The 16110-nt window shown below is 42.0% G+C and overlaps 1 protein-coding gene across 1 annotated transcript in view; it reads left to right on the top strand.

Annotated features, from left to right (window-relative positions):
• The window catches only part of LOC142158176 (uncharacterized), a 101822-nt gene that overhangs the window by 46473 nt on the left and 39239 nt on the right, over positions 1–16110 (top strand). The window contains exon 7 of the mRNA XM_075211886.1: positions 11341–12642. Within this exon, the coding sequence (XP_075067987.1) occupies positions 11341–12642 (1302 nt within the window). The remainder of the gene's footprint in view (positions 1–11340; positions 12643–16110) is intronic.

Here is a 16110-nt window from a genome sequence, read left to right on the forward strand (position 1 = left end):
AGAGATTTCAGCTTCTATTACACTCATACTTGCCAAGTTATGGCAGTCGTCGTCCGGGAGCTGCCGGAGGGAGGTGATCGTGTAGAGGACTGGGCTCAGAAAATCGGGTCATTTTGGCCCCGTCCCTGTGACATAATGACGTGACCACGTCATTTCACAGCGATTCGCATTTTGGATCGAATTCTGCCCATTTCACTAGGAAGTAGAGCGGGAGGTTGCCATACTCTCCCAGGAGTCCGGGAGACCCACCTGGAATCCGGGAGTCTCCCAGACATTCCGGGAGAGTTGGCAAGCATGCAGGGGCAAAAACAGGATTTGTAGAGGGGGGTTTCCACACCATGCCACCAGTGGGCATGACCAGCATGCATGGGGATGTGGCTAGAATTTTAGAGAGTGCTTGGATGCTCTCCAACTATTCCTATCCCTATAATATACATGGGCAATGCTGCGTGCACTACTGTTAGGTGCATGCAGATCTCCCTTTTCAAGCAGAGCCGTGTGAAGGGGGCAGGGTCCAGCCACCTCAATTATACAGTGCCCAAGGTTTGGAGGGGGGTTTCCAGGCACTAGGAACCCCTCCCCCCTCGGATTGCCTATGGCATGATTACACTTGCATCAGAGATTGACATCAAAGTAGTCAACAACATGCATTGGAGACAGGGATTGTCTTAAACAGACACTCAAAAATTACATTTGTCCCAGAAAAAAAGTATTATATCGCTTTCTGTTACGAGCACACAAGTGACTATTTGGTAGTACAAATAAATACAATGTGGCATCCTCCTTTGTTATGTCTCTGCCTATGTGTGCGATATCTAGCATAAATCACAAAGAGAGAACAGGGGACAAACAGTGTAGTAACCACAAATAAATCAATCTAAATTGTGAAATAAAAGTTAACTGCAAAAACATCCTTAAACGTGCTTATCTGAAACCATGTTTAGGATCTTTCTTTAACCTTCACCTATTGCGAAGAAAAAACAAAACAAAAGTTGATCACAGGGATGAGCCAATCTCCCTCCACTGTAGCGTCACTGGTTTTTATCTGTAACACCCATATTGTGTCTGGGAGACTAAGGGAAAATGGCCGCCACTCTCCGGCATTGAGGACAAATCACACCTTTATATATATTCCCCCCTTCGCCAATTTCCACTCGAAGGGGAAGGTCAGTAGAGATAATGGGTGAGGGGAGTTGTGTGAGGTCCCGTAGTCGCCCAGACACAGTATTAGTGTTAGAGACATATAACCAGTGACGCTGAACAGGGGGCGTGGCCACATGCTTTATCAGGCGCCATCTTAGAACCTGAAGAGCTGCATCCGGGACTTGTGCAGGGTGGAGGTAACGGCTTTCTATAATAATATATCAGACAGCGGCAATTACCTCCATAGTTACCCCATGTTTGTGTGGCGCTTCCCGGCGACAGGATTTCATACATGCGACGTGATCTCTCGCAACAGCTGCTACATAAGTCCTCGTTGGGCTCCATACTGCAGTCAGCAGAACTGTTTATTATAATGGCAGAGCTGGGAGAGACTTAATACCCAGACCAGTTATACCCACATACACCACAGAGGGTCTCACACACCATGACTAGCCTCCACACCCCCCCCCCCCCCCCATTATCCCTACTGTTATCTCCTACCCAACCACCCCTCACCAAGTGCCACTAACACATCACTTGTGTAATGCTGGAGAATAGCCCCACACTCCCTTGTACAGTCTCCCACCCCCTACACCCAACAAGAGTTCTCTCATCTCTGTCCCCTCCTGTTATACCCCCTTCCCCTCACCCATTTCTTCTCCACCCCTACAACAGCCATCTATTACATTAATCACAGTCACACCTGCCTACACCACCCACATAGACCCCATGCTCCAGACCAACCTCCCATTATCCCACTTCATGCCAAGAGCATGTTCCTGCGGTGTACACTTCAGGCTCCTTCAAACCTTTATCTCAGCCATTGACCCACCCCTTGCACATATCACAGATATTTAGCTTCTGTTCCCCCAAGATACCAGCACCTCCCTGTCCTACATTTTCGAATTGGCTTCCGGGAAGTGGGCGTGCCGGGGGCGGGGCTCCAAAAATCGCGTCATTTTGGCCCCGTCCGTGATGTAACGACGCAAAACGCGTCATTTTACAGCTGGTCAATCGTGGTGTTTGAACCGAATTCAAAACAGGGTGATTGCCACACTCTCGCGGAAGTCCGGGAGACTCCTCGCGAAATGCGGGAGTCTCCCGGACATATCGGGAGAGTTGGAAAGTATGGTCTACCTCTTACACTAAATCGAACATGAGCAAATTCATTACAGCCGTTTAATACACAGGGTAGGAACACCCGGAGTCCTTCCTGCAGTCAAGAAATCAGACACCGTTTGTTAGCATTATTCTCTTTACTATACATATACAACATATGTGACCCACAATGTTGCGGTCTCGGCGTCCATGCAATTTTCACAGGCAGGGTCCTCTAATCCAGGTGTCTCATTTAGTGCTGGCTCAAGACCATCCATAGATTATTATTCTAAATTTTATTCATGTCACGATTATCTGTATCTGTCATAATACTTACTGTAGTCATGTTTGTGATATCTCATATCTCTAAGATGAGTGTCCAGTGCTACGGAATCTGGCACCTTACAAATCAATGATGATGATGATAAGCACTTTAAAAGTATGATCTCTAAGTTGTAAACCATTATGTTCAGAACTGTCGTCCTAATCCTAGCAATATAAGGAGACATTTCTACTCCACGTGTAGCATTCTCCTACAGGGTTTTCACACCTTATATACCCTAATACACTTTGTTACACTGTGCAGGTTGTAAATGATACATGCTATCAGAATTGAGCAGGTCTGAATCTGCTGCTCACAACTGCAGCCAACCAGTGGAGTCCCTTAGATCCTTCCCTTCACCATAAACGGACATCCATATCAACAGGAGCCCCTCCTGCAACTCCTCCCCGCTCCATTCAGTACAGAGTCTCTGGATCCCTGCCAGCTACCCCTCCCACACACACCTACCTCCGCCTCCCCCTTCTTCAAGCTATTTACACACCGCCATTACTATTGCACAGTCAATTATACTATATACTTGAAGAAGTCTACAACCAGGAAGAAACGTGTTGGATTTTTAAGACGCCCACAACCAGCAGCGTTTTGTCACCTATGTCCTGCCCTCCAGATTACTTCAGGAGCTCTGCTGAACGCAGCCACTTGGCTGCAGACTCCCTACACAGGTTACACAGTGACTTAGCTCAGCCCACAGACAACAAGCTCACCGCATGTGACCTGTACTATAACTGCCCCCCACACTACCTAGTCACACATACCTTACCATTATAGATTGGGCCCTTTTACTGGTACCATCAGCATTTTATTTTTTCCACTGGTTTAAATAGTCCCATTATCCGCCACATGTGCACAGCACATCTTCCTAATTATCAACCACATTCTGTGACTCATCTCTGATCTGCTTCTTCAATAGGACAAATTACTTCAGGACTTAATCACGGAACAAGTTCACCAATACACTCTGATCTCGCCAGTTTTAAATTCCACAAGACAGACACAGAAGGGGTAGGATCGTTCTTGGCAGTATCTGGTGCATTTGGTCACCGCATCTTTCTCCCCAGAAAATTTTACCAGCCGGGTGGAATAAAAAAGTAGACGGTGTGGGCCTTTGCACAAATTAAATGTTGAAATCCTGACCTTATATTGATTTAACCTCTAGTTTAATACTTTATAAATTAATTTTTTTCTTAGAAGCCCAGTCGTCTGCAGCATTATCATAATCAAAGTGTAGGATCTGGTCCCTCTAATGAAATCAGGATCAGATTATTCAGTGATTTCAACTTCATGCGATTCCTTAAACAGACTTTAATTCGTATTAGAGTGGAAAATTCTGTGGCCAGATACTGCAATGTTTGGACACCAATAATTATTTTAAGTTCCCAAATACTGCACAAATGCTGTTTAGACACCAAGGGGGTATTCAATTGTCGCAGATTTCCGCGGCGTTAAAACTACTACCGTTATTACGGTAGTAGGTAGCTGAACAGCGAGCTGTACACCAGTGAGAAAATTACCGTAATAACGTTTTAACGCAAGATTTTCGCCGTTTCCGCCGACAATTGAATATCCCCCCCCCAATAATTTAAGTGCCTAGATAATGCACAAATGTAGGCTATGCTCAAAGGACCCACAAGAAGCATTGTGTGACTGGATCACATATTTTACAAACTTTTGGTATAATTTAAAGGAAATAGTAACAAGCACTTATTTTTGATATTGTGAGATAGAAAATCGTTATTTCTGAGACCAGGGTAGGAAATTTGTTTTTTTCTGTTTAGCCTCCCTAGAGGAAATGCATTAGGTCTGATATATATATCTGATACAATGGGCCTTAGTGGATGGAGGTCTTTTGTGTATTGGGATGTGTTTTGTATAGAAGTGTTATTGTTTGGGATTTGTAAAGTTGCTAGTGGAAACCTCCAATTAGGCAAGGGGATGGAGTCTGATAGCAGGAAATGCTAAGTTTAGTGAGGAAGTGTCAGATGCCTGCTCTGACCAAAGTCTAGCAGGGGGTCGTTACTGTGTGGCCTTTGTCGTTCAAACCTTTCTGAAAATTGTGGACAGCATGTGATGCAGGACATGACAGCATTTCTAGAATTTCACATATAAGTGTAAATTTTGTAGGCTTTGCAATGCATGTAAATCTATGTTTTGGTAAATAGGTCACATCCTGATGCTAAACATAGCCTGTGTTCAAATCTGTATAAAAAAAACACTGTCTTGTACACTGAAATGTATCATTCTGATGTTCCATCTGACTTGACCACTGATACCTTAAATCAGTGGAACTGTCCTTGTCAGGACATTTGAGCAATAAACATCACTTTGCTTCAAGACCCTGCTTGACAACTTCTTCAATATTGCTGTACTCCTGTGACCTGCTGATTAGACCCTAAAATGTAATCTGTTCTCCGGCTGATCCTGAGGTTGGACGCAGCTCTCCAGTACCACCGCTCTGACGCTACCCATGCAACTCTGGCCAGGGTGATAGGCCAGGCGGGATCCACCCACAGCAACCCTGACCCATAGTAAGCGGTCCGGAGTTACCAGCCCAAGTGTATCAGCACAGGAGTACACTAGTAGTGACAGTTACCCAGATGGAACGTGGATCTGAGTGCCATAAAGGAGCATTGTAAGCCCCTCCTACTGTAGCGGGAGGGTGCATTATGGATAACGTAAGGGAACAGTGGCAAAGTAAGCCCAACCGGTTCCCAGCAACAACAGACTGGGTGGCATAGGCGGTCCATCATGTCACACACTTTCAAATGCGCGCTTTCTTTTACGCAGGTGCGCTCCTCCTCCCCTAAAGTTTGACACCTCCTGTGATGCGGCAAAATGGACACCCCACCTGTGATTGACACCCACTGGCCGCCCCCAGGTTTACCACATCCCCCTCTTCCTCCCTCGGTCGGTTTCCCATATTCACCCCCCCCCCCCCTCCTGCAATACTGCACAGCATCAGGAACTCACTGTGCCGGCACCAGGAACAGCGCAACTTTTGACCGCCGCACAATGGGTGCCGGGCGGGAGGTTGTAATGAGTCCCTGGTGCAGGGCGACAGGGTCTTTTTGCCGGGCGGAGCACCGGACAAATAAAGCGTGAGGAGAACACTGCAGCGTCATTGCTCATGCAGAAGGAGGAGGGATGGCAGTGTTCTTATCAGTCTCCAGTCAGATTGCTGAGTGCCTTTGCTGACAGAAACAGGGGTAGCAGACAGTGTTCTTTTCATTTTCTCTAGTCTCCAGTCACATTGCTGAGTGTCATTGATATGGACTCAGTTCACAGAAGAGCACCAAGCAGCTCCTGGTACCAGTCATGATGATACTAATCCCTCTACATCATCCACTAAAGCCTGTGCGCAAGTGCATAGTGGTTTTAAGTCAGTAAACGGAAATGTTTGGTAAAGAAAAAACACCTGTAATTAAGGCAAAATTAACTGTAGAAAATCATAAAATTGCCAACATATGCCAATCTACACACGCAGTGGCAAGGAAAGAATCAGGCTTTCGCCTTTCTGTATGAGTGCTAGTTCTGCAACTGGCAGTGAGGCATCTTCTGCTAAGATCTATCATGATGGTGCAAGACCTTGTCATTCTGAGTCCAAAAGAGGAGCCAAAATACATTCACAAAGAAGCCTCCTTTCACCATATCTGAAAATGAGTGGATGAGCAGCTCAAGTGTAGCTGGTGATACACCAATTGAGGAGGCGAATTTGGATTTGCAACAGGATGAGGGGGATATTTGTGTAACTGGCGTTAATGAGGATGTTGATGACGATGATGTTGTTTGTGTAAGTCCTGCACCAGTGGAATCAGTTCTTGCCAGTGATAAGAAGAAAGCCATTGTCATGCCTGGGCAAAAGACCAAAAAATCAACCTCTTATGTGTGGAATTATAGTTACCCAAATCCTAACAGTTGTCTAGCCATTTGTAGCATTTGTAAAGCCACTGTCCGTAGAGGTAGGGACCTTAACCATCTGGGAACGTCATCCATGTTACTCCATTTGAAGAGAGTTCATGGCAAGCTGTTAAGAAAATCTGAAACTTATGCCAAAAAAATAACAACAAGCGGTCCAACATCAACTAGCTCCCTTCTCTCAGCTAGATCCCAGCACCTGCAATCTATACCGACAACACCTTCCTCATCAATATTCTCACTAGTGATTGGAGTTAATCCTGCATCCAAGTTGCTAAGGCTAGATGACTCATCCCCTATCAAGGATTCCTCTGAAGAATTCTTGACTGTTAACCCTCCTGCTGCTGCTGGCACAGTGGCTAAGTGGTTAGCACTTCTGCCTCACAGCACTGGGGTCATGAGTTCAATTCCTGTCCATGGCCTTATCTGTGTAGAGTTTGTATGTTCTCCCTGTGTTTGCGTGGGTTTCATCCGGGTGTTCCGGTTTCCTCCCACACTTCAAAAAAACATACTGGTAGATTAATTGGCTGCTATCAAAAATTGACCCTAGTCTGTCTCTCTCTCTATCTCTGTATATTAGGGAATATAGACTAAGCTCCAATGGGGCAGGGACTGATCTGAATGAGTTCTCTGTACAGCGCTGCGGAATCAGTGGCGCTATATAAATAAATGGTGATGATGATGATCCCAGAAGAAGACTACTAGTAGTTTACACCAATTCATTGGTAATCCTTTGCAAGAGGAAGCAAGTATGAAAGCTGTCACCCAGTTACAAAGCGGATCACAGACGCCATGGCGACTATGCTAGTATTAGATCAGCGTCCAATATCCACAATTAATGCAATTGGTTTTAGACAGTTAATTGAGGTCATGTGTCCCTGTTACTAAATTCCATCACGACACCATTTTACTAGAAAAGCAATTCCTCACCTCTACCAAAAGGTTCGTATAAATGTAATTATTGGGCTAGAAAATGCCATTCTACCAACTGTACACTTAACCACAGATATGGGGACAAGCTGAACTGGGCAAACTAAAGATTATATGACTGTCACAGCCCACTGGGTTGGTAAATCGCCTTCAGCAGCAGAATGTACCCAACAGCACCAGATTTTTCAGAGGCAGGCTACTCTGTGTATCGCCGGCTTCCCTAGGAGGCATACCGCTGACAACCTGTTAGAAAAACTAAGGGATGTCATTGCAACATGGGTTATCCTCTTTGGGCTCTCTTCAGGATATGTCATTTGTGATAATGCCACCCAATTTGTGAGAGCAATACAACTGGGTGAATTCCATCATATTCCCTGTTTTGCTCACAGAATCAACTATGTGGTACAGAGCTTTTTGAAAAATGACGGACGTGCAGGAGATGCTGTCTGCCTTTATTTTGACTTTATGGTGTTATAATTATATGAGAACATAATTACTTTATATTTGCCTAAGTCATATTTAGACAGACTAGATCTAAGCTGAAACAATATCGGCTAGTTATGTTAGTAGTGCTATATCATACAGTAAAACATTATTTGCCTTACAAACTTAGGTGTGATCTTAATTCAACTATTGACACCTGGATGATAACAATAATAATTACATCTATTGGTGTATAAAAATATTCCATTCATCTTGCAGAGTTTTCTTTACGGTTGATTCGCAATTTTATATTTCTTTCTCGCATGTTATCACATTCACTCCCTTGCTTTTAAATTATTTCGCTAGCTTTTTCTGGATTATAGTTACTCTTTTATTTTAATCCGACATAATAAAGGTTATACTTTTTAACTATTTGTGATTTACATCTGAGTGCCCCTCTATACACTTCTTTTTGTTTCTAATATACTTTTAGTTCATTGACGGCACAGTTAGCTTAGCTGCCTTTAGCACAATGTTAGCTTGTTTTGTTGGGGGTCCAAACAAACCAAGCACTTCAGCCAGAAAAGTGGCTCTCCTTGTCGCTAAAGTTCTTGGTTTGTTAAACTGTACCTGCCACCCTTTCTGTTTCTGTGTGAGTTTGTTACACCTTTTTAACATATGGGAGGACATGAGGTCCCAAAGACAATTCCATCTTGCACCACTTTTCTTTTCTGACACTGTTTGCTAGATGTGGTATGAATTGCCGTGTGTTTGTGTCATTGCTCTGTCGCTTAGCATCCAGCCAGCTTGTTGCATTCTTTGGCCGAAAGTATATGAAAATAATATTGTGACCTGTGAGGTAGTCAAAATTGACTGGAAATTAGTGTTATTGAGGTTAATAATAATGACGGAACAAAAAAAACCAAAATTATATGATTTTAGCATTTAATAGCAATTTTTCTAAATAATACTGATCAAAAACCAAAACACGCAAGGACGGTTTTGCCAAAACCAAAACACGAAGTTAATACAGATCCAAAAGAAAAACATGGAGGTCAGTGAACATATCTAATTATTTGTTGCAATTATCTTCTGTGAGATCCTCTATAGAATCATTTTTATTTTAAAGTTTATTCTTCCCATGAGCCTTTCCTCTCTGGCTCACAGGATGGTGTCCATTCTCACTTAGGTACTTTCTACTCTGCCTCAGTCCTCTCAACTGAACAGCTGTAAATGAGCAGCAGGTAGACAGTCTCAGATAGAAGTATCAGTCCCACAATCTTCAGAGGTGTTCGGGGCGGCTGTAGATAGAGGACACAGATAGGTGGACTCAGTGAAGGTGTCTGGAGCTGCAGAAAAGGTAAATGCTATATACACTCCACTTTCTGGTAGATAGTAAAGTTACATTTAGGATATGGGCCGTAATTATAATCGAACAATATTATTATTTTGCACAATTAACACCTAAATAAAATTCCAAATATGTGGATCTTCATCTTAATTTCTCTCTCATTACACAGGATTACAGAGTAGTGATAAAGAGATCTGGTGAGTGTGTGACCCCCAGGAGCTGCTCCTGTATTTCAGGAGTATTGAACAGGCCCATTAGCCCCATCACTGTGCCTGAACCTCATTCACTGACACTTCGAGGAAACAGTGACCAGAAGATCCTGGACCTGACCAACAAGAACATTCACCTGGTGACTGGAGAGGTGAATGCTGAAAATGGGACGTAATACAGTAACATTAGTGTAATTGTGTTTGTTAGGTTCCAATAAGGTGTCGGGATGAATGGGAGAAATTAGAAGGGCCCAAGGGTCTGTACGAGGACTTGAGGATGGAGAATCACCGGATCCTCACATCACTGGGTAAGAGGAGATTTTCATTTATTGTAAAAGAGGAGAGCCGTTTTGAGGGCCACCTAGATATACACATTATCTGATAATCATATATAAGCAATGTAATCAGTTCCTGTGTGTTTTCTACAGATGGATCCAGTAACAGAAATACCCCAGAGAGATATCTCAGTCCTTTGTATGCACAGTATTGTACACAGGAAAATCCCATTGTCCAACAGGAGTATCAGGTAGATTTTACGGTCTTGACAAATCCCAAAATGACTATTCATTATATTATCTGTATACAAGCAGTGTGGATCTTATATACTGATATTCTTCTGTTTCATATAATTTTATTAAATCAATTAATTTAATAATTTAATTAAATAATTAATTTAATTAATCATGATATTTGTATTATTTTGTGGGCTATTTAGGATGACGTCCTGACTGATATTAAAAGAGAAATTATAGATGGAGAGGAAGAGATGTATGTAAGGGGTGATCAGCAGTGTAAGGAGGAGGAAATCCCTACAGATATCAGCACAGGTGAGTAATAAACAGTTATTATAGAAAAGAGTAACATATTCTTTTTATTCACTCATGAAAACAAGAATTTATTCTACAGATTCCTCTGTCAGTGCAAACTACTGAGGAAAAAGTACCTGTGGAGGAGTCAGGAGCCATCAACCCCTATTAGACTCTTGTTCTCCTCCTCTCATCATATTATTGTGTGCTACTAGCCCAGAGATCTCACCAGCCTCCTCCTCGCACTGTCTGGTATATCTCATGGGATGTCAATCTGACTTCATGAAATTACCCATGAACCTTCTTTATACTACCTCCTGTGACAGTATCCATAACCATCTCCCTGTACTACCACATGTGACATTACCATGAATATTTTATCCTCAGCTGTATATTATCACTGAAATACTAATGCAGAATAGGAGATTATTCTCCCACTAAGATCACATACGCCCCATTACATAGTACACTTCACTCAAACTCAACCTTCTCGCACACACCTGTTATTGCACAATAGCTCCTATCCAATCTGTGTGCTTGAATGCTCTATACAATTGCTCTTTATTTTGCTGATCTGACTGTATGGTGCTTTGGCCTTATACTTTACTTTGTGCTGTTGCACATCTGTGCCCTACTCCATACTCCTAATCTGTTTTGATACTCCTCCGCTCTGTGCAAGGTTGTAAGACCTAAGAGCAGTGTAAACCCATATCCAGGACTCACTGTTAGTTTAACCCACATCTACTCTACTTTTGAGGCTTCAGGGTTAGTGTGCGAGATCAGTGTGTAGTTGGACAATGTCACTGACTAATGAGGTTTCCTGGCCGATGAGTGTTCTAGGATGCTGGCTGGGCAATGTGTATGCTTAGGAAATTGTACTCGCCAATGTCCACATTTTGGCTGGAATTGTCCAGGCTGGATGCACTTTGCATGTCACTGTGACTAGGTTTAAGCAATGTGCTCAGTAGTGCAGGTTTCTAATTATAATGAAGTGTTTGTAGTTTGCATATTGAATTTAAGCAGCTGGACATTTCAACATTCTCATAGTATGAAAATGTTGGGAATTTAAATATGTTAAAAATGTAAAATAAAATGTCTGTATCTCTTCACTTATTTTATTTCCAGCAGATGGATGCGTACACAGGAATATCTCAAAGGGAAAATTAATTTTGTCTACAGATTTTGAAACAGAAGATAACATCACACATGATTCTCCAGGAGGAAAGCCTGTACATACAATACTTTACAGAGCAGATAAATCATCTGTTCCCTCTAATCATGAAGAATATTCTCCTGATAATATAGATATTTATACACATAGTATAGCTCATACAGATGATAAAATATTTATATGTTCTGAGGGTGCTAATTGTTTTACACAGAAACCAAATTGTATTGCACATGAGAGAACTCACACAGGAAAGAAGCCGTTTACATGTTCTGAGTGTGGGAAATGTTTTAGACTTAAATCAACTCTTGTTCAACATGAGAGAACTCACACAGGTGAGAGACCATTTATATGTTCTGTGTGTGGGAAATGTTTTACACAGAAATCAGCTCTTGTTTTCCATCAGAGAACTCACACAGGTGAGAGACCATTTATATGTTCTGTGTGTGGGAAATGTTTTAGACGTAAATCAACTCTTGTTAAACATGAGAGAACTCACACAGGTGAGAAACCGTTTATATGTTCTGAGTGTGGGAAATGTTTTAAATGTAAATCTTCTCTAGTTGAACATCTGAGAACTCACACAGGTGAGAAACCGTTTACATGTTCTGAGTGTGGGAAATGGTTTACACACAAATCAAATCTTGTTGAACATCAGAGAACTCACACAGGTGAGAAACCATTTATATGTTCTGAGTGTGGGAAATGGTTTAGATGTAAATCATCTCTTGTTGAACATCAGACAACTCACACAGGTGAGAAACAGTTTACATGTTCTGAGTGTGGGAAATGGTTTAGATGTAAATCATTTCTTGTTCAACATCAGACAACTCACACAGGTGAGAAACCGTTTACATGTTCTGAGTGTGGGAAATGTTTTAGACTTAAATCAACTCTTGTTAAACATCAGAAAACTCACACAGGTGAGAAACAGTTTACATGTTCTGAGTGTGGGAAATGTTTTGGACCTAAATCAGCTCTTGTTCAACATCAGAGAACTCACACAGGTGAGAAACCGTTTACATGTTCTGAGTGTGGGAAATGTTTTAGCCTTAAATCAACTCTTGTTAAACATGAGAGAACTCACACAGGCGAGAGACCATTTATATGTTCTGTGTGTGGGAAATGTTTTACACAGAAATCAACTCTTGTTAAACATGAGAGAACTCACACAAGTGAGAAACCATTTTCATGTGCTCAATGTGGGAAATGTTTTACAAAGAAATCATCTCTTGTTGTACATAAAAAAATTCACACAGGTTAAAATCAATTGGATATGAAACAAGTTTACTAATATTGTACTCCATATATTGAAAAGTCAATTGATTATAATAATAATGTAAATTAAAAGATAAGTATGTTTTGTGCGTGTGTGTTTATATGTATATGTCTGTGTGTATATATATATATATATATATATATATAATATATAAAGAAATTCCAACTGTTTTTATTAAACAAATAAAAGGGGTACAACAAATCTTTGTGTCATCTAAGTAGTTAAAATACCATATCAGAGGTATTTTCTACATTTGTTATAAGTAAAACAAACATTTTAAGTAACACAATATCCTAGTTCTTCATTTCTAGTATCTTCCAAGTATTATGAAGAAGAATTGAAATAGTAAAATTATGTTTATTACCTCCATCACTGTGCACATACTATTTTTTGGTATTCTGTTCCTGGAAAGCCCCGTTAAATGACCACACTTACTCTTATCGTACTTTATATTATAGCAACATCCAATCCTCTCACAGTTCTCTATGTAATATTTACTGTCTCACGGCAGTAGAAAACCCATAATCAAAATGCAGATATTTGTATGCAAAAGCATTTACTTACAACATTGGTAAAGCAGTTTTTAATTTTACGCACAGTACATACAACAGGGACGGCGCCTGACACATATATTTTCAATAGTATCTCACACTGCAACAAAGATATCATGTATCTCAAATGGGGGCCTGTCACTGTGGCCATAATAACTCATAAAACACAAACGCCACTTAACCATTTAAAACACCATATTCCTGTTAGCAATATTCACACCATCCCATAAATCATATGCACAGTCCTACAATTATACAGCATTGCAGTAGATATAGTACAGGTTAGGGATGGGTACAACGCAGCATAATGCATACAGCATTGCAGGGGTTAGCAATCAGCATGGCACTAGGTCAGCCATCATGAAAGCATGGAAGGATTAAATCACTGTCCTTAGCTGATAACACAGAACAGCAGCATTATATGCTGGCTATATAACCATTCACATCTCTAAATTCACAATTTCTTTCAAACCAATTCCTGTAAGCAGACACTTCTATGAGCACAGTATGATCCCTTAACAGCACAGTATCTCCTACTATGAACTCTATTTTGTCTAGCGTTATCATGCTTACAAAATCATATCCTAAAACAAACCCACAAATTGTCCAATTCTTCCTTAATTTCACCTATATTGTTCACTCATAATCACCTATGCTATCTCACAACCATAATTTTGCATAAAATGCATACAATTCCTATTTATGAAATATAATCCCAGCATAGTCACATATTAATCACATATCACAATAAACTCTATTGTCTAAACTACAAATCTTATTCTGGACAGCACATTGTCTGTCTCGTATCTAAAATGAACATGCATATTAGCCATAGTCTATGCCTTTTTATAAATACAATAATGTAAACTACAGTCTCCATCATCTACCATTTAATCTACTCCACGTACAATGTATCAATAGTATTTAAACATCATTTACAACATCCCAGCGTAATTTAATCTAAGCACCCTTTCTCCCAGTATGCAGCACAACACTTATACACCAGTATAATGCACATATCATATAACACTCTTTCCCAAGTCACCATATCCACATATTTCCACACGGGCCTGGGGCTAAACATTATAAAACATTATATTATTGTGAGAAGTGCCATCCACCGAAGGTGTGGCCGTGGCTATCACCATGGAGAGTATAGCTTGCACTTCACTCCAACCACCTGCATCTCCCTCCCATATTCCCTTATATAAAGAGTGCACCACTAACTGGTTCACACAGCATGTATGTGAAGACTGGATATACATCCCAGCTGTCCCTCATGCCGGGACAAGCTCCTGGCTGATCAGGATTGTCCCTTAAAATCATGACTATCCTGATGGAATCAGGACAGTTGAGAGGTAAAAGTATGTTATTTTATTGACTATTGAAGATAACAGTACAAACAATGGTTGATGTGTTTTATTTAGAAAGTGCTTTAACAGAAACATACATGAAAAATGTTCTTTCTCTGTCATTGTTTGGGGGACATTGGGGTATAGAGTAGGGACCGGGCGACTGGCACTTTAAACTTCTGTTTATCAAGCCCTAGCTCCTCCCCCTCTATACCCCACTTTCTGTCTCAGCCTCGTGCCTGGCTAACGGGCTGTGTCTGGGCTGTTGAGCAGCCCACTTCTGTTATTTTATTTTTTTCATTTTGTGTTTGTTTATTGATTAATCGAAAACTCATAGCGCAGCATGGCAGCTTGCAGCACACAGCATGGACGGCTGTGTGATGTCTAGAGGGGGGATCGGAGGTGCCTCCTTTGCCAGCCCCCCTCTCCCAACGTTCTCCTGCCCTCCTAGGAGCCGGGCACAGTTGCCGCAGGCTGTGTCCATCCTCCTGTTCTGCCAGCTTGCAGACTGCAGACACTGCATGAGGAGGGATGGCAGCAGGTAAGTGAAACCCTCTCCCAACACAATGCTGGGAGAGTGGGGGGGGGGGAGTACAAATTCGCAGTTTGTCCTCTAAGCAGGCTGCTTCTTACTAGGAACAGTCAACAAAAAAAAAAAATCTATTTTTAGCTCAGGGGACTGGGTCAGGCTAGGGTCACTAAGATAGTGAGTCCTGTTAGGCACTGGATTGGTTGAGGGGGTTGTCTTGTTGGACGCTTGCCAATCCAGTGCTGGGCCCTGGGGGAGTGGTGTTCCTCTATTGCACTTCCTCCATGGTGATCTCACTCCTTTGTGTGCAGACACCAAAATGGACAGCCATTTTATAGCACCAGCTTCTCCCCTTTTCTGTCCTGTAAGGTAAAGGGTTGGGGTTATTGTTTTCAAAGGTTTGTCTTTTTCTCTGTGGAGCTTTTTTGGCTGTATTGCAGGCTCACTTTCTGTTCAGTTATGTGTGCTGCTTGTCATCTATATTGTGTTTTGTTACACTGTGTTGTGTGTCTTTTGTCCCATCTGTTAACATGTCAGATAGGGAAAATCCATGCATGGTAGGGCCGCTGTGACATCTATGTGAAGTTTCATTTTTACTGTCTGTCACGTTAAGTTCCCATCTGGTCAGTCAGGCGCGCAGGCTCTTTGCGCAGCCTGTCGGCCCTCGGAGAGCACACCCTGTAAAGCAGAACCTGCTTGGGCTTGGTCTCTCTCCAATACGGTGGCTTAACTTGCTCAGTTGGTGCGGTCACAGGTGGTGGCCGCTCCATCTTCTGATTCCACTGGCACTGAAGCGTATGACAAGGATTATGGTTTGCTAAGTCAGGGTTTGACTGTTTCTACCCCGGCGGGGTCTGTAGAACCAGCTTGGGAACAGGGTCTTGCATTCTCTGTACAAGGTTTGGTTTCGGTTTCTTCCTCTTTAGAAAGGATGTTGCATTTTGCTGCACCGATTTTCTCATGTAAGCGTGAGAGGGTGTCGGCACCCCTTCAGGGAAATAAGTCAGATTCTGCCT

Source organism: Mixophyes fleayi, chromosome 5, assembly GCF_038048845.1.
Source record: "Mixophyes fleayi isolate aMixFle1 chromosome 5, aMixFle1.hap1, whole genome shotgun sequence".
NCBI lineage: Eukaryota > Metazoa > Chordata > Amphibia > Anura > Limnodynastidae > Mixophyes > Mixophyes fleayi.